The 18,936-nt window shown below is 38.6% G+C and overlaps 1 protein-coding gene across 1 annotated transcript; it reads right to left on the bottom strand.

Moving 5' to 3' along the window:
- Positions 1 to 1,045: 1,045 nt before the first annotated feature.
- On the bottom strand, positions 1,046 to 5,529 carry LOC18009876 (autophagy-related protein 18h). Its single transcript, XM_006392430.2, has 9 exons — positions 5,092 to 5,529; positions 4,351 to 4,794; positions 3,816 to 4,253; positions 3,344 to 3,589; positions 2,516 to 3,259; positions 2,252 to 2,427; positions 2,106 to 2,164; positions 1,558 to 2,034; positions 1,046 to 1,298 (listed from the first exon to the last, which is right to left on the bottom strand). Exons 1-9 carry the CDS (start codon positions 5,281 to 5,283, stop codon positions 1,294 to 1,296), a joined length of 2,781 nt encoding a protein of 926 aa, XP_006392492.1. The 5' UTR covers positions 5,284 to 5,529; the 3' UTR covers positions 1,046 to 1,293.
- Positions 5,530 to 18,936: the final 13,407 nt, after the last annotated feature.

The raw sequence follows: 18,936 nt of genomic DNA, 5'->3' as shown, positions 1-18,936 counted from the left end.
TTTGTGCCACCACTTTAGAGTTTCAAACCGTTTTATGTATTTTGACAAAATAATTTATTTACAACCCTATTTGATTGAATATACCCCATTTTTTAAACCATATCACGAGCTTTTTATCCATTCAGGCAAACCACAAACTGGACCACATGCTCTAGGCTTATTCATAACCACATCGTATATCTAAATAGAGAAATTACGCCATTTGTGTTTTGCGTACATATCAAACATGGTTAGTTGAACTGGTGTTTCGATTGAAAAACTGAATTAGCCAAAGTGAACCATTCACTTGATAAGCACAAGCAGCTAAGATTTAAATGAATCATGAAATAACTAATTTCCAGAATTTAGAAAATTTGTTGTTGTATTTAGCTTAGGAGCACTCCTTACCTGTGCATAAAACATGAGATTATAAAAATGTAATACAAAAGTGAAAGAAAAGAACACAATCTTATGTTTAGGGCATCTCCAAAAAGGACTTTAAATTTGAGGTTGGTCAAACCTTAAATTTAAGGTTTGATGGTGTTTGTCTCCAAAAGCAAAACCTCAAATCTACTATCACAAAATTTAAAATATTGCACTATAATCCTTACTTTTAATTATTATTAATAAAAATCAGACAACTTTATAAATAACAAAAAAAACATTAAAAATATCATTAACTAAAATTATATTATAAATTTTCTAATAAAATAAAAAATTACATTATAAGATAAATTTATATAAACATAATTATTTAGATTAAAATGATAAATAAAAAAAATAAAGTGATTATTTATGAAATATATAATTGTAAGGATTAAAATGCAATTAAAAATTACAAACATCAAATTTGAAGCTTTGAACAGTGAAACCTCAAATATAAGGTTTGACGGTTCAAAACCTCAAATTTTGAGGTTTCAAAATTGTTTTTGGAGTGAACAAAACTTCATATTTGAAGATTTAAGGTTGCTTTTGGAGATGCCCTGAAGTAGTAAAAACCCAAACAACATAAATCTTTATTCCTTTTTTTTACTGATTTTTTTCTTTTTTTTTTGCCTTTTTTTTCTGATTAATGGAACAGAGTTACACTAAGAAAAATACAAAAGAAACAAAGAAAACAGTCGTCCATGAAAATCGAGAGACTGTTGATTACGAATAATACATTTACAAGTATTTACAGAAAAAGATGATAAAAAGAGAATTGATTTTGAATGTGTTTCAGGGTATTAAGATCCATCAGTGAGTAAATTGCAGCGAAAGGGATTAGTAAGTGAACCCTCCTCCATTAGAGCTTGGCCATAATTTAAACTAAACTCAACCTGCAAATCAAATATCCATCCAACACAATGTTGATTCATTTCACTAAAAATGCAATAATTCAGAAAAAGCCTAAAAAAGTTTATATCAAGTAAAAAAGTAAGCAAACTCAAAATCAAGAAAATACATCATTTTCGGGTTTAAGATTTCAGGTTTACAGTTTTAGACTATTGTATTAGTTTCTAAAAATATACCATATTTGTTAACTTTGGTATAAAATATGGCTTATTTTCTTTTGCTATGGGGATGAATTCTTCTTACCTTCTTCGGAGAAAGCGAAAACACCACCAAGCATGTCGTCATCGTCGTCGTCATCGTCGTCATCATCATCATCATCAACATTACCATCATCTAGTTTTCTCTGATCAAATGACGCATCTTTTTTCACTGCTTCTTTAGCAGTTTCCTTGAAAAACTCCTCAAAGTTTGGGGAGCCTTCAATTGGTCCCTCCTCACTTTCATCTGCTGCATTCATGCTCAGATCAGAACGGTTAGAACTTACATTTGAATCTCCGCTTGTCCCGCTGCTGTTTTCAATTGTTGTTTCAGCGGGCAGGGAGGCGTTCTTTGGTGACAGATGAGCGTCGTCTATAGTATAGTCGGTGTCTTTCACAGCGGAAGAAATGGAAACCACAGGTTGCTTGAATGTTACGATCCCGCTATGAGGATTTTGATTCTGAGTTAGTGCAAAATGGGAATTACTTCCTCTTCCTTCTTCATCCTCATGGTAAGCGATACCTGCTTAAAATTCAGTTTAAAGATTTGAGAAATGTCAACATGCATCGATTTTAGGAAGTAAATTCCATTACCTTTAACTTGTCCTGTATCAGAAGAAGAAGAATCTGAATCTCTTTCAACAGGAAATCCTCTGCAAGAAAAAGAAGTAGCCGGTTTTTAACTGAATCATCAACATGCGCAATTTGAAAGATATGATGCAGTTAGTCAGGTAACGTACCTGTTGCGCATACTAGAATAAACACTGTGAAAATTATCATACACAGGCAGCAGATCCTTCCTCCTAATATCAACTTCATTTGCAGATACTTTCTCGATTTCTATCTCCCCACCACCATGATGAAAATTCAGGTTCTTGCCATCAATATTCGGTGGAAACATCGGATAGAAAGATATCTGGAATTTGTATAATTTAACAGAATAGTAAGACATTATCAGATCATGTTTAATCGTGGGACATACGTAGAGGATAAGTAAATAGAACCTCTGAATTTTGCCAGATGGGTTTTCTTCCGGAGTTTATCAGCACCTCAGCATTCGCAAGATAAACATGGTGTTTCTCAAGAGGCTTAGCTAAATCTTCATTATCAGAAGTATCAACGTTGGCTTCTGCAAATTTGCGTCCACCAAAAGTAAGACCGGATATGTTCTCCTCTCTGTCTGGCCAATTTGTTCTTCGACAAACATCCCAACACTGAACGGGTTCGACTTTCACTCTCAATTCCTCTTCAGAGTTCATCGCAGAAGCTGCTCCGATACGAGAATTGCTCTCAGCCTGGTCTCCTCCAAGAGATGGAATGAGTTTGTATTGAACAACATGACCAGATGGAGTGTAAACCAGTAAATAGTCTAAGGCATGAGCTGACGAATGTGATTCATGTGGCACGGATTGATGGAAAACAGCAGCAAGACAGCCAGAAGGGAAAGACGGTTTTCCAACAACGGAATTTGCGGTGTGGAAGAAAGTGTTGCATTTGATTCGGCTAACCACAGAGAGAGTTACCGATGCTGGTGGTGGAAACGAAAAATGAGTGGTCATGAACGATGGACTCGACCACCATGGCAGGGACAATGTTGGAGCAAGTGTTGGTCCATCGACATGAGAATTCCTTATCTCAAGAACATTTCCTCCACCAAACGGGGATAAAACATAAATATGGCAGGTACCTTTAGATGAAACAATTGCAATCCACTGGCTGTAGCTACTAAAGCAAATATCTTGTATTACCTGTGAGAATAGCACATCAGCGTTCACAGTAGCAAAAACGTCGAAATGAAACATCGATACAAGAGAAAATGTAAGAAAGCATACAGCTGATGTCATTCCACGATGTAGTTTGTAGAGAGGCACATGAGATGAGCTCCAATCATAGCTTTGAGCACCTTGTCCATTCTTCGTAGGCGATGGCATAATGCGGAAAACGTTAATATTGTTACCGTGGATTGAGGCAGTTACTAATAAAGTGCCACTTGGGTCGAAACATAGAGCAGAGATAGGACTAGTGTGAGCCCTGAATTGTGATATAATAGCTCGGGATTCAAAATCCTTGATAATAACCTGATCATAATAATAAGCGTGTCATACTCCTTTAACCCAAAACCAAATTGCAGCACAAAATAGAGACAGGACGATATAACATATTCAATATTCAAATCAACGTTCTGAGAATACTCGATATAAGGTTAGTGTCTGCATTGTTTGTACGAAGTTCTCATATTTTCTAAATGAACAAAAACTAGATTTTCATGTAATCAAGATAAGATGCTTTCTCTAAAAGACTAACCGTGCCAGCAACATCTGACTCTACTGAAGATGCGCCCCGACCAACTTTCCAGCCCGGACTGGACGAAAGAGAAGCACCAGGACCGTCATGTTTAAGATCTTGACAGTATTTAGATATTGTCTTGTAACCCTTGTCGCCCAAATTTAGTAACCCAGCGGCAAGATGCTTACTAGATTCCATGGCGTATCTCGCCACTAGATTACCACTGCTCGGCGACGTAGATGGACTGACTCCAGGAGGAGTAACATTCTGAGGGCTTAAACGACCTATACTAGATGACAAAGGACTATTGGACGCATAAGCTAACCATCTCGGTCCGACAGCCATTGGACCATATCCGACGTTGACCCCAGATATCCCATGGTTTCCAAGCTGAGGAACCGGATATGAGAGGACGCTGAATTTGTTTTCAAGAGTTAAAGCATCAAAACAGTAAATCTGCATCAAAATGACACCACATTAATAGATGCCTCTTTCAACTAAGCAGAACATCAAGCTACCACAAAAATGAAAGAGATAGCACGTAAAAGCTGACCTGTGAACCGAGGCCAACAGCTACAATCCGGGGACTGCATCTAACCATATAGACAGTAGATCGGAATCTCAAAACATGAACATAGTTGTGAGACCTAAGTGAATAGAATCGCACAGCCGTCGGAGAGAGCGAAAGAGGATCGTCATAACCATTTCTAACTGATCCATCTCTGCCATTGACAACAGGACCTGAACCCTTGGCTTCATCAGCAACTGCTAAAAGTATCGGATGCGATGATCTAAACCCTTCGATTCCATCACATTTAGCAGGTAAAGGCTGCATCTGTAGAAACGTAACCGGATCATCACGCCTTGACACGAATTCGCTGACATCACTTGCATCATCGATATCAAGGACTTGAAAACCGTTGGTATAACCTAGTAAAAGAACGTTCTTGAAAGAAGATTCACTTGTGTGCAATCTATCAAAAGAAGACCACAACACCTGCTTGATCAAAATACAAATGTTAAGCATTTATAGATCTGTAATCTACAATGGAGCAACGAAACCATTTATAGATCGGTAACAAGTATCAGGACTAACAAATCTTGTAAAATATCAATGCCATGATCATTCGCGTTTGAAGTCAAACCCTATCGTAAGAAGAAAAAAAAATCTAAACATTCCTAAATCTAATCAAACGAACATAGGAGGAGTCAAAACTGATCAGATTTCATTACGATAAAAGAACTTAAATCGAAATCTAGTATCACGAAATCGAAGAAATCAATTGATCCTAACCTGATCCTTGATCTCCTGCGAATCTGCAGAGAGAGAAGCAGCGACGGAAGCGCTAGCTGAACGGACACCGGAGGAAGCGGTTCTGATACAGGTAGAGATGAATTTTATCGAATTAGGCAAAAAGCCATTGGTACCGTTTTTGGTCTGATTATGATCTCCGTTGTTGATATTGACCTTGGTGCTGCTCTTCATAGTAATTATAAAATCGTTTTAGAAGAGATTTCCGGCCACCGGAGATACACCGGAGAGGAAAAAGCGATCGGTAAAACCAGCATAAGCCGTCGGCGATTACAACGAGGAAGTGTTAAGTAGTAAAGAGGAGATTTATCAATACGTGAAAAAGTGAAGGTTCACCATTTTTTTTATTCCTTGTGTTAGCGGTGGGATTTGGATTGAGACTTTTTTTTTTCTTTGACTTTCGTCACGGAGAAGAATTAGAAGAAGAAGACGAGACGAAGAGGATGAAGAAGAAGAAGAAGAAACGGTTCTTTTCTTTTTCTTTCTGTTTATTTTAATTTTTTTCTTTTTGTTTTGTTCTTGGGACTTGTTGTGGCTTTAGATTTTGGTTATTTTTCCACTTCCATTTTGTAAAATTTAAGTCACTGTCCGATGATAAAAAAGAGTTACTGTCTGCCGTGTGGGAAAGGTGTTACTTGCTTTAAAGCAAACAGTTGAGCAATTTTCGTCGTTATTATAAGAAACTTTTGGGCCTAAGCCCATGACATTTTGTGATCGGAGACGATAAGCCTAATTTAATTCTTTTTTTTAACGGCGGCCTATGGCTCTGATCTGTCGGCGGATCAAGCTAGGCTGTGCGTCCAGATATAAGATTCGGTTCAGTTTTCTCGATTTTGGATTAGTTCGGGTATAAAAGCTTGAAAATACAATATTGAAATAAAAAAAAATCGGATAACTTTTGGTTTGAAATATATTCGGATTCAATTCCGATCTGATTTGGATCGCATATTTTTTACCCAGATTACCTGAAGTATTCACATAACATGAAGTACCAAAAACAAAAATTTTCGAAATTATAATTATAATTTTGGATATTTATTTTAAATATAAATATTTAAAAAAAAATTAATCTATTTATCGATATAGTTAACCTAATCTCAAAATAATGATAAAAAAATCTCTCTAGATAAAAGTCATCTTCAACAAAGAGTTCTCCCAGACCCGATTCCCTTCTCTCTTCGTCGATAATCCTTCTTGTCTCCCTTTTTTAGTACGGAAGGTTTGAAAAAAACCAGATCTACTTTTTTCCGATATGGATTTTTCAAACTTTTTCCGATATAGATTCCCACCAGTCTTCTATCCTCTTAATCGCACTCATATCTCAAAAACTTAAAGTCCATCTCCAGATTGTCTAAAGTCTGTCACTCCTGCATCTCTGTGAACTTAAAGTCCATCTCCATAAATGGCATGTTTAACCCCCAATCCTAATCCTCCTTGAGGTGGGCGTTAGGTTGGTGGTGTGCATTTACTAATTTTTCTCTCTTTGTTAAGATCCTAGATTCTAACAAAGTCGATGGCTTGGACTCACGCTTCTCTCATGGAAAGCGTCTCGGCGGCACCAGTTTTTATATCTAGCCTCGAGCTTTTTTTCTCCAGATTTGCAAATCCCCTGACAATCTATCCTCATTTAGTACTCTTGGACAAACCATGTCTCAACTATCAAAGAACAGATATGATGCGGGCATCAACCCAACAAGCCAACTCATAATGAGATCAACACTTGGAGACATCTCATTTAGCCCATCCAAAGCTGAACCGAAAAAACCAAGCATTAATGGACATAAGAGTCTAGCCAAGAGTAAAGAAGAGACAATCTCCCTTGTAGAACAAGTCAATGGCAAAGAAGAGACAACTGTCATTGATTTGTTATCTTTAGACTTGTATCCATCAGACCATTCAAGCATCTTTGCCAAACCATTCAACAATCTAACCAATAAGGAGTTTTGGACCAAAGATGATGATTTTTACTTCACCAACATACAGCCCAGCCCAGGAGATATTCTGTTCCATTTAGAGACCCATTGGAGCACCCAATACCAAGGAGTCTTGACCTGGATCGACCTGGATTCATCAAATGTCGCATTGTCTTTAAATGGTCTCATCCACGACTATATAACGAAAATCTTTATTTTCTCTGCCAAGATTCGTCTCAGCACTTTATTTGGAAACCAGGATACCATCTAGAAGCTGTAGACCACGTCCTAAGGTGCACCACGCCTCACTTGATCAGACGGATCAAGTTCATGCTACATTTGCCTAAAACGGAGTCAAACGTGTTCACACTACAACAGCTCTTTTCTTATCATTGCTGCTGCGTTTTGAAGTCTTCTCATACAAACCAGGACGCACCTAGACACCTTAGTTTTGGCCCAAAGCTTTCAAGACTCAAGACTTGCCTTATTTGGCTTGATTCCCTCTTAATAGCCCTATGGCTATATTTTCATTAACTTGTGTGTTCTCTTTCTTGTTTTAGAGTTTAGAACGTTGTAACTGAGCCTATATAAGCTCAATTTAGTCATTCATTTGTAATGACCCTACTTCAAAAATATTGAATAGAACATTTATTTTCTTTGCAAAAGCTAACAGTCTTTTGTGTCATTATCATTTCAAGTCTTTGGAGAGAGTCCTTAGTCTTGTGTGATTGTGTCTAGATTAGTTTTTGAGATTCAAACTAGTTTAATCGTGTGTTGTTGTGGAATCAGCAACAAAACCTTCCATCTCCATCTTCACCAACGATCCATCATCCACTTTCAAGCCGAAAGCCCTTGAAATCATGTGTTCATAAGATTGTGAGATTTAATCTTATATCATCTGGTGTTGTGATTTTCCCAACCTTAGCTCAGTTTTAAACACGGAAACAAATCGAATAATTTGAACTCTCACAAGCTCTCTATCTCTCTCGGCGAAACGTAACGAACACGGAAAAGAAATAAGAACAGAGACACAAAAAGTTTAACGAGTTCGGGTCTCAGAATAAGAACCCTACGTCTCGGCCTGGAGTTTCCAGCAATCCACTAATCACCTTAGGATTACGATATCTCTCAATTCCTTCTCTCTCTCACAAAGAAAAGACACGCACATGCCTACTTATATACGCAGGGTTAATTACAATGATAAGTCGGTGTAAAAACCGTAAACTAATGGGCCTAACTAAACCAGCAAACCCAAGTTGACATTACCAGTCGGTTTAAGCTTATACCAAGTCTGATTTTCATCATAAGTCCTAACAAACTCCACCTTGATGGCAATCAGCTTCAAGCTCCTATATCAATGTAGTGCAACTCCAAGCGTCACTAAACCTTCTTAGTGTTTAGCAATCATGAGAAAGCTTAAAGCTTCCTCAAACTTGTTAACCGGAACCACTTTTGTCAAAATGTCTTCAGAATTCTTTGAAGTCGGAATTTTCTGCAACTTAACCTCTCCTTGTGCAACAATATCTCTGATAAAGTGCAACTTCCTGCTAATGTGCTTAGTCCTTTCATGATGAACATTATTCTTGGCTAAGCACAATGCACTTTGAGAATCACACCATACCTCCACAGAATCCAAGTTGCTTGAATCCAAGTTCCTCAGCTAACCCTTTTAGCCAAATGCTCTTTTTGATTGCTTCAACAAGAGCCATATATTATGCTTCGGTTGTAGACAAAGCTACCACATGCTGTAATCCCGATTTCCAGCTAATAGTATTACCTCCAGCTGTAGACACATATCCTGTGATAGATCTTCTCCTTTCTAGATCAGAAGCAAAGTCTGAATCACAAAATCCTTCAATCTTTAACTCTTCATTCTTCTTGAAAATGAGCTTCAGATATTGTGTTCCCTTTAAGTACCCACTTGACCGCAGACCAATGCACCAAACCCGACTTGCTCATGTATCTGTTTACAAGTCCAACTGCATATGCTAGATCACACCTTGTGCCAACCATAGCATACATGATGCTCCCTATAGCATTAGCATAAGGAACATTCTCCATCGCTGTCTCTTCTTCACCATATTTAACTGCAGATAGTTTGAAATGGGCTCCGATTGGTGTTGCCACAGCCTTTAATTCACTCATGTTAAGCACTTGTAGAACTTTCTTGATATATCCCGATTGAGACAAAGTCACAGTACCCTGCTTTCTATCTCGCTCAATATCCATTCCCAAGATTTTCTTTGCTGCTCGCAAGTCCTTCATTTCAAACATGTTGCTTAAAAGAACTTTCACTTTCTTAATCTCACTCATATCTTTTGCTGCCACCAACATATCATTTACATAGAGCAGTAAGTAGATGTATGAATCTTCAGACACTTCCTTAAGATAAACGCATTGATCATATTCACTTTTCTTGACCCCATGACCAACCATAAACTGATCAAAACACTTATTCCACTGCATTGGAGCTTGTTTTAATCCATAGAGTGACTTTTAAAGACGACATACATACTTCTCTTTACCCTTAACCTTGAAACCCTCTGGCGGTTCCATATAGATCTCTTCTTTCTATATCTCCATGGAGAAACACTGTTTTAACATCAAGTTGTTCTAGCTCTAAGTCCAGGTTCACTGTTATTGCCAATAATAGCCGCATTGACACATGCTTTACCACAGGTGAAAATACTTCATTGTAGTCAATACCTTCTCTTTGTGAGTATCATTTGGCAACTAATCTGGCCTTGTATCGAGATTCTTCGACACCAGGGATTTCAGGCTTCAATTTGAATACCCATTTGCACCCTATGACCTTCTGCTTCTCAGGTCGTTTCACCAGATTCCAAGTATGATTCTTAGTTAAAGAATTCATCTCCTCATTCATTCCTCCATCCCACATATCTTTCTCTTTACAGCTCATTGCTTCTCTATAGCCTCTTGGTTCTTCTAGGCTCATTTCTTCTGCAGCCACAAGAGCTAAAGCTGACATCTCAAAGTCATCATACCTGGATGGTACGACTATTTCTCTCCTAGGCCTGTCTCTGGCCAGTTGATAGTTAGAAAGATCTTCTTCATGTTCTGACTCGGAGTTAAACACATACTCAATGCCATCTCCAGTATCTCCACCTTCAGCCTTACTTCCTGCTTCTGGTCTTGAGAGCATATCTGTTTCAAGAGCTACTCGTGTGTTGTCTCTAGTTTTCCCTATTGAGACTTCACTCACCGTTTTCTCTTTCTTAAGATCTTTGTAAACCTGATCTTCCACAAACAAGATATTACTGTCTTTTGCAGTAGATGGACTCCTGTTGATTAAGTATACAGCAGTTGACACTGCCTCAGCCCAAAACTTCTTTTCTAACCCAGACTCCTCTAAGAGGCATCTAACCTTTTCCATTATAGTCATATTCATACGTTCTGCAACCCCATTCTGCTGTGGTGTGTAGGTGCACGTCCTGTGCCTCTCAATTCCATGTTGTTGACAGAATGCATCAAACTCTGTATTACAGATCAATTCCATTGTCTGTTCTCAGACATTCACCCTTTTATCGATTTGATTTTCCACTAGCCTCTTCTATTCACAAAACTTGCTGAATGCTTCACCTTTTGTTGAAAGAAACGAGACCCATCCCTTCCTTGTGTAGTCATCAATTATTGACAGAAATTACTGCTTCCTAGATACGTTTGGAGTAACATTCTGTGACCCCCATAAGTCCGCATGGACATACTTAAGAGCTTCTCCTGTGTCATGCTTGACAATGTGAAAACTCAGTTTCTTGTGTTTTCCCATAACACAACTCTCACAGAAACTCAGATCACCAATTCTCCTCTTATCTATGACTCCTTTATTGGCCATAATCCGTAAATTCTTTAGACTCATATGTCTGAGCCTCCTATGCCATAAAACAGTCTCATCTTTCGATAGTTTCTTTTCAACATTACTCTGTGCTTCACCTGCAACAGTCTCCCGATCCAACAAGTACAAGGTGCCACACAAAGTTCCCTGCAGAGCTAGCTTCTTATTATTGTAAAACCTGGTCTTTCCATGTCCACCAGCATGCTCGAAACCTAGTCTATCCAGGGTTCCAGTTGATATTAAATTCCTTTTTAGTTTGGGAATATATCGCACATTGTTGAGTGTTTTAACTGTCCCTCCATAGGCTTTGATGTTGATAGACCCAATCCCTTCTACCGCAACATCATTGTCATCTCCTAACAAGACCTGTCCTGGAGTGAGCTCTTGAAATGTGTGGAACCAATTTCTTCGGGAAGTCATGTGATATGAACACCCTGATCAGGGTGTATATTTACAATGTGGGTTGAGATCTAGAATTTGTTGGTGTCTAATTTTTTGGATCTTTGGGAATCAATGAGTGGAAAAGAGAATTCTCTTAAACTACACAGTCCCTTATGTAATAAAAGCATGAGAAAGTGGATTAACAAACACACAAAAAAAATGCGAAGACAAGATAAAAAGAATGAAAAAGTTATGTACAAGGTGTTGGAGTGTTACCTAGTTACTCATGTCAGACCCCCAAGTAGTATTTAGGGTTGCTTGTTGATCATGATGGAGTGTCAAACAATGGCCAGCTGTCTTTTTTTTACTCCTCAGGTGCAGCAGCATCTCCTTCTTGAGCCGGGTTAGCCTCTCTTTCTCGTGCTAGTGGATCTGCCGCCTTCTCAGCTGTCTGAACGAGTAACACCAAAGCTGTGGTGGTGTTTGAGGTCTCACCAACCTCCCCTTGATGAACTGGTGGTGGTGGTGGCATTGCATCTCCAGCAGGTGCTTCTCTCTTCTTGATCTTCTTTTTTCAGCTGCTTCACACATTTCACCAGCTTATGGATGGTTTTATCTTGCCACTTAGACCAAATCTGAAGGATGTGTATGTGGTGATGCCACTTACTGGAGTGGAGTAGGCTGGAGTGTACCACACAAAAGGATCAAAGTGGTACCTATTTAGCTGGTGGCTCCATCTCATCATCATCAGCTGGTGGATTTTCATCAGTGTTGCCTCTTGTTTTCTCCTTCCTTGCCTTGTTGAACTTCTGGAGTGGTGGATCCCTTGCAGCATTGTAAAGGTGATCCTTAAGCACAATGAATGAGATGTTGTGCCTTTCTTGGAGAGTGGTGAGAGGTGGGTTAGGCAAGATGACTTGCACAAGTTCATCTTGGAGAAGCTTGAAGTTGTAAGCCAATCTTGCTCCAAGTGTTCCACCCAAGAAACCGATCTTGCAAAGGTGAGCAACCATTGTGAAGCTTTGTATTTTTCTCTCCTTCACACCAGGCAACATCTCTGTAGACCACCATCTGAATTGCTAATAAAGCACCAATAGGAGGAGTGTAGTGAGAACCTGTGAACTCTCTCTTGTTCTTGAGATGACTGAGCGGTTTTAACCCAAGACAAAAGTGATGTGGGTGCAGTAGGAAACACAAGTTTTACCCTAGACAAGCTGCAAGTGCACAGCAAACTCAGTAGTACTTAGGGATCGAATCCATAGGGATTTGTGTGTTGAGGACTTCTAACTAATGCTAAAAAAGAATTGTAGACCTAATCAGATAAAAAGGAGTTTTGGTTTGTCATTAAATCTAACTAAGCAGAGAATTAAAAAGCTTGAAATAAAAATCGTTTGAAAACTATATGAAAAATGGCGCTGGGATTAGGGTTCATTTTTAGGGTTCATGTTCTTTGACACATGAATTTAGGTAAGGATTATCTATAATTCTGAAACTAGGATAGACACTTATAAGATTAGCCAACTCTCGTCACCCTAATCATCTAATCACTTATTCATGGCAATTAACTCTTGCTCTCATGCGAGAATAAGATCATGCATTTCAGATCGGAATCCATCTTGGCTTACGTATCCTCCGTAGGTAGCTTTCATCTCCTATGACGGTGACGTCCATAAGATCCAGTTCAGGCAACCCAGATACAACACTCTCGTGGCTCGGATTTAATATAGGATCGGACTCTGGGTGATCAAGCCAAAATTACCGCTTTGCGATTTGGATGAATGGGAGAATCGTTTAAAAATCGAAATCATTTGACCTAAAATCCCAGATGTAATTCGAACATGGGATCACCTTTGATGGTCCCTTCACCCAACTCGGTGACTACTCAGACATAGCTGAGCTTAACATCATCGGTTTAAGAACTAGAAAACAGTAAAGTAAAGAAACAAAAGTTGCAGAAAAACTTCTCTTATTGAATACAGTGTACGGAGATGAAAAGCTTCTACAGATGCATAAAAAATAAAACCTAAAACTACAAATGAGTTCTCTCGCAAGGAGATGAAAGAGGCTCTCTTACAAAAGACCTAAAAATGAGTATTTATAGTGTTTCCTCAAGTCTGGGCTTCTAGGGCTTGTAAAATGAATGCAAGAAGTGTCTTGGGCCTTAGTTGGGCTTCTGAGGTTCGGAACAATCTCCACCGGGGATGAGAGAGGCTGAGCCGTGGCGGAGAGAAGCTTTACCGCGGGTGAAAGCTTCTGTCCTTGACTGAATTGTGTTGATATGCCTTCAGTCCATTGATGATATCTGAAGAACCATTGAATTTCATTGATTCTAAGTGTGTTGGAAAGCGGATTGTTTCCTCTATAATTTCTCTAAATTTGGGGATGATCAGACGGTGAGAAAGTCTTCTTTGGTTGCCGAACTTCTGACGGCCTGAATTTATCCAAAAATGTACTTTTGCTCCAAAATGCACTCAAAGACTCCAAGTTTCCTGAAAAGTCTTTTAAAACTTCAAAACATTGAAACACTTATAAAACATTTAAAACTGAGTGAGAACACCTGCATAAGATATTGAAATTGATCCATAAAAGTGGTCAAAATCAGGTGTTATCAACTCCCCCAGACTTAAACCTTTGTTTGTCCTCATTTAAAACCAAAGATCTAAATCTAGAAAAAAGGTTTGAAAATTGCAAGAATTAACAAAATCTCAGAGACCATGCTTCTAAACTAAAATCAATCATTATGCTCAGATCGGGTATAATCTAGAAAATTCTCACCAAATTAAAGGCATAACTAGTCTGTTGATCTGTCATGCGAAAGTCTAAACACTTAAATCTATCTTCCAGTCAACTAGCTCTTAACATTCATTAAAAGTTCAAGTGGTTCTCATCAAAGAGAATTTAGTAAGGCAATCAAAGCTAGGTATTCAAAATGGCTCTTTTAAGGGTGAGGTTCTTAGTGGTTAGAGTTACGTTTTTCTGGAGAGACAATATATTATGCAAAACAGTAAGAGAAGATGGAGCTGTTGATGTCCACAGTTTCCAGTCACATTCTTCTTGCCTTAGGATTTCTGATCTCCTTCCTTAAGGTTCTCTCCATAACTCTCCCAAACTTAGATTTTTGTCCAGGTTTTAAAACCATTACTCCACAGATGAATACTTGTAGCCTTTGCTCTAAATAATTTCGGCCATCCTAACTCTTTAGGCTTTTGGTTTCCCTTTCATTCTTTTTCTTTTTTTTTTGATTTTTTTTTTTTGCGAAAGGGGAAACCGTCTTTAGATTTAGAGTCTTGGGAATCATGAAATTTACCTTTATGATTGAGCTTTTTGAGGCACCATTGAGCTTTGATAGATTATTGATGCTTCACTTTCTCAAATTCCTTCAGTCTTTCACTTGAGTGAGTGAAAACTATGTTGTTCCTCCCTCTCCGGCGTTTTTGCACATATCTGTCGATACAAGCGAAAAAGAGAATGCATGAGGTTTGAACATAAAGTTTTGGGTACAGGGTGTGGTACCAGCTAAAGTTGAACTGACCATCTAGGAGAACAAAGAGTGCTAACAATAAGGTGAAGATGTCCTAGATGTATATCATGATGTCTGTCTAAAACTAATGATGAGAAAATTAGATGTCAAAATTAAGTTCAAGTAAAATGAGCTAGTATATTTTGGCAGAAAAGATGTCCTTGAATAGAAATCCTGTGGTGGAGTTCGTAGTGCAAGTACTCTAGCTACCGCCTAGTCTAGTAGTAACCACAAAAAGAACTATCGTGTAACGTCTAGAAGCACATGGGTCTTACTCATCATAGTTTTGTGTCAAACATTCCTGAAAAACACTCAAGGTCTTTTTAATAAGCATAGAAAAATTTTAAAATTTACAGAAAAAATATGAAACAAATAAAATAGATCAGTACGGATAAACATCCTCCCCCAGACTTAAATCACACTGTCCCCAATAGTGGTGTTTTTACGGGCCTGAAGCCCGCGGGCTTACACGGGCTTTGTATTAAATTATAGGCCCGTAACCCTTTTAATTATTATGAAAATAGAAACGGATATACCCGTTAACGTTCGTTTATTATATGGGCTTACCCGCGAGATAAAAGGGTACCCGTTTATATTTTTTTGGTTATCAATTAATCCAAAACGACGTAGTTTAATCTTGTTTTCTTCTTTAGTTTTCCCGAATCCGACTTCATCTTTCCACCGACTCCGACTTCATCTCTCTCCCCGACTTTATCGATGAAATCAAAATCTGGGTTTGTTCTGTAATCGATAATGGGGCTTATGGATACAAAATCGAACTGAAATCGATAATGGGGCTTAATGATTGATGCTCTTGTCTTAAAACTTGTTTATGGAAGCTGAAGGTTCTCGGTGGCTTGCTTGTTTCGATTTTTTAAAACTTTAATGAAATCCTGCGCTAAGAGATGTGAGCATCCCACCAGGGCCAAGGCTTCTGATAGTAGACCATATCCAGAGGTTTGAAACCAACTTCTCTGCTCTGATTGATGCTCTGGGTTTTTAAAAATATGAAATTCAACAAGCTACTGATTGATGTTCTGGGTTTGTCAAATTTTTAAACGGACCTTCTCGCCGCTGAGAGAGCGAGAGACGACATGAGAGTGGACCCAGCGAGTGGTGGATTTCGTGAGACGCTTGAGGATAACGGCGCTGCCGATAAAAAACAGCGTCTTCACCACCAAACCAGGAGCCCGGCTCCACCCGGAAGAACTCGACTTTGGATCTGAACCCGACCCAGTACCCATAAACCTTTTTTGGCTCAGTCCAACCCCGACCCGGTACGCAAAGTTGATAATTGTGTAACTTTACAAAATGTCCCACATCGACTAAAGAGTCTAAAGTGAAGTTTAACCAGTTCTATAAATATTACTACACTTCTGTGCCCATCAGTGATTAATATCGATATTTAGTTAATTGTTAATTGGCTGAATAATCATTGATTAAGCTGATTAATTAGTGACTAAGCCAGCTAATCGGTAATCCGATTTTGTCTTCCGATTACAGTGTATTTGTTGCGGCACTAGTCCGCCAAGCGCTTGGTCGGTCGATTAATCGGCTAGTTGGCCGAGTTTTAGAACAGAAAAAGATTTTACAGAATGGATTTGGAGTCTCTTCATACCATAGCAATTCTAGATGCTCAAAATGATTACATGGATATGAATGAAGAAGATGCTATAAACATAGAAGATGCTATGAATGAGGGAGAAACAGAAACACAAGAACCAGACCATAGTGATACTCAAGCAACCCAGTCAACTCAAGCGGCTCCAGCAACTCAACCAATTCGCACTCGACGTAAGCAACACTTAACTTCATCTGTTTGGAAAGATTTTACATCAGTTGGAGTTGAAAGTGATGGCAAGGAAAGGGGTCAGTGTAATCATTGTGGGGCAAAACTAGTGATAAATACTAGAACACATGGAACAACACACCTGCTTCGACACTTAGAAACATGTTCAATGGTGCCAAAAAAGATAGATAGGCCAGCATATGATCATAAGATAGATAGGGAGATGACTAGAGAAATCATAATCTACCATGATTTGCCATTTCGATATGCTGAGTATGAGAAGGTTAGAGCTAGAAATCTATATCTTAATCCTGATTGTAAGCCTATTTGTAGACAGACTGCTGCAGCTGATGTCTATAGGAGATTTCTGGTTGAAAAAGAAAAGTTGAAAGTGGTATTAGCAAATCATAATGGGCGCGTTTGTTTTACCTCAGACTTGTGGTTATCTCATACAACTACGATGGGGTATATTTGCTTAACAGCTTCTGCAAACTAGACTCATCCCTCTTGACTCTTGATGAAGGCACCAAAGGCTGGATCACAATGCAAGAGCTCCGTTCCAGGTGATGAAGTAGAGGGATTGTCGGCTTCTATACACTTGTCCGGTTCTGATGCATTCACGCGAGGGTCTCTCCACGGCTTCGGTCCCAAATGCTCCCTTTTTGCTCCAAACGACCTGTAAACACTCCAAAATGCAAGACTCTATAGGACCTAATGCATTTCCTATCCTAAACCAACTTTAAGGACAAAAACATTGAAAACTACCTAATTATATGCATGAGACTCAATATTTGGACCAAAAATGCAATCCTAAGTAATGAAAATTATGAATATATCAACTCCCCCACACTTGTCCTTTGCTTATCCTCAAGCAAAAAGAGAAAATGAGAGAAAGAGGTTGGATGCATTGGGAGTTCATATTCCTTAATGAGAGTGTATCACTAAAAGAATTCAAGGCTCACTGTCCTAGTTGCTAATTCTAAGATGCAGTGCAAACAAGATTACTCACAAAACTTTAGCCATACTCATCCATAAATGAATCAAGCTCAAGCTTAAGTTTTCACAAACAGCCATAGTTCCAACCTTTTGACATTCATTAAAGCTCATGTGAATCATGCTTATGCAAATCATGTGAACTCACTTGTCTTGGGACAGGGTTATGAGACAAAGATGATCTCATTCAATGCTTATGGTTTCAATGCAGCTCAAGGGATCACTCAAGAAGGAATAAACTTTAACAGAATGCTAAGGGTAAAAGGCAACTGGTGCATACAAGAGCAGAATCCCATCTCCCCAATGCCCCAAATTGGTCTTTCACCTTAACTCTACTCCCATGAAGATCACATCCTAGCTACTCCTCTCTCAAAGCATTCATTGCCTCATCAACCCACTCCTCACTTCACTCTCATTCTTTTTCTCACCAGGGGACTCATATTTTCATCTTTAAACTCAGGCTTTGGGGTCTGAATCTTCCACTTGGCTCTTTCTCACATAACACTGTCTAGCCTCTTTTCTTTTCTTTTCAAACATTTGAGCCTTTTGGCTTCTTTTATTTTCTTTTTACTTAGAGGCTAGACTTTTCTTTTCAAAACACAATAGCTTTTCTTTCTTTAAACAGCAGACCCCAAACCGCTTCCTTTTCTTTTCCATCCCCTGGTTCTCATTTCAAACTCTCTCTTTTCACTCAGTGTTTCCCAAGATCTCTTCCTAGCCTACTCTAGACTCATGATGCAGAGCTAGATCTACATGAGACTCTACTCTTGTCGCCCTAAACCCAACACTTTCTGTCAAGTTTATTCAGAAAAAGGCCTCACATCTCTCACTATGGTGTTTCAGGCTTCAAGGAAGGTTTAGTTCAAGGCAGGGAACTGTCTCAAGATGAGAGAACAGCTATTTGAGCTAGCAAAGAGTGGTAAAAAGGATAAGAGAGCTCAAATATTTTAAGGGTACCCATGAGTTCACAATGACATGCACAAACAATGATAATTAGATTGTCAAATTATGGTTCTCACTTAGATAAGGCTGGAACTGATCAAAGCTTGATTCACTCAACAAGTTCAAAGCATGGATCAGTCTTTATTTCTTTCTTGTTCACATGCATCAAAGAACTAGAAACTAGGGCAGTGAACCGAATTCTTAAAGTGATATTCTCTCAAGGAAAAACCTTTCATTACTCCCTTGCATTGATGCAGCCTATATGAATATGCAAACTAGACTCAACCTAAAATGTGAATGCAACTACATGAGCATTTTTTTGTGAAAAGTTTTCAGATTTTTCAATTTTTTGGTTTTTATATGCACTTAGATGAATGCAAAATGAGACTCAAAGTGAAAAGGAAAATAAGAGCAGAATAAACATGATTAGTAAACA

Source organism: Eutrema salsugineum, unplaced genomic scaffold (assembly GCF_000478725.1).
Source record: "Eutrema salsugineum unplaced genomic scaffold, Eutsalg1_0 scaffold_8, whole genome shotgun sequence".
NCBI classification, from domain to species: Eukaryota; Viridiplantae; Streptophyta; class Magnoliopsida; order Brassicales; family Brassicaceae; genus Eutrema; species Eutrema salsugineum.
The sequence above is the reverse complement of the archived record's forward strand: the minus strand, read 5'-3'. Positions and strand labels throughout refer to the sequence as shown.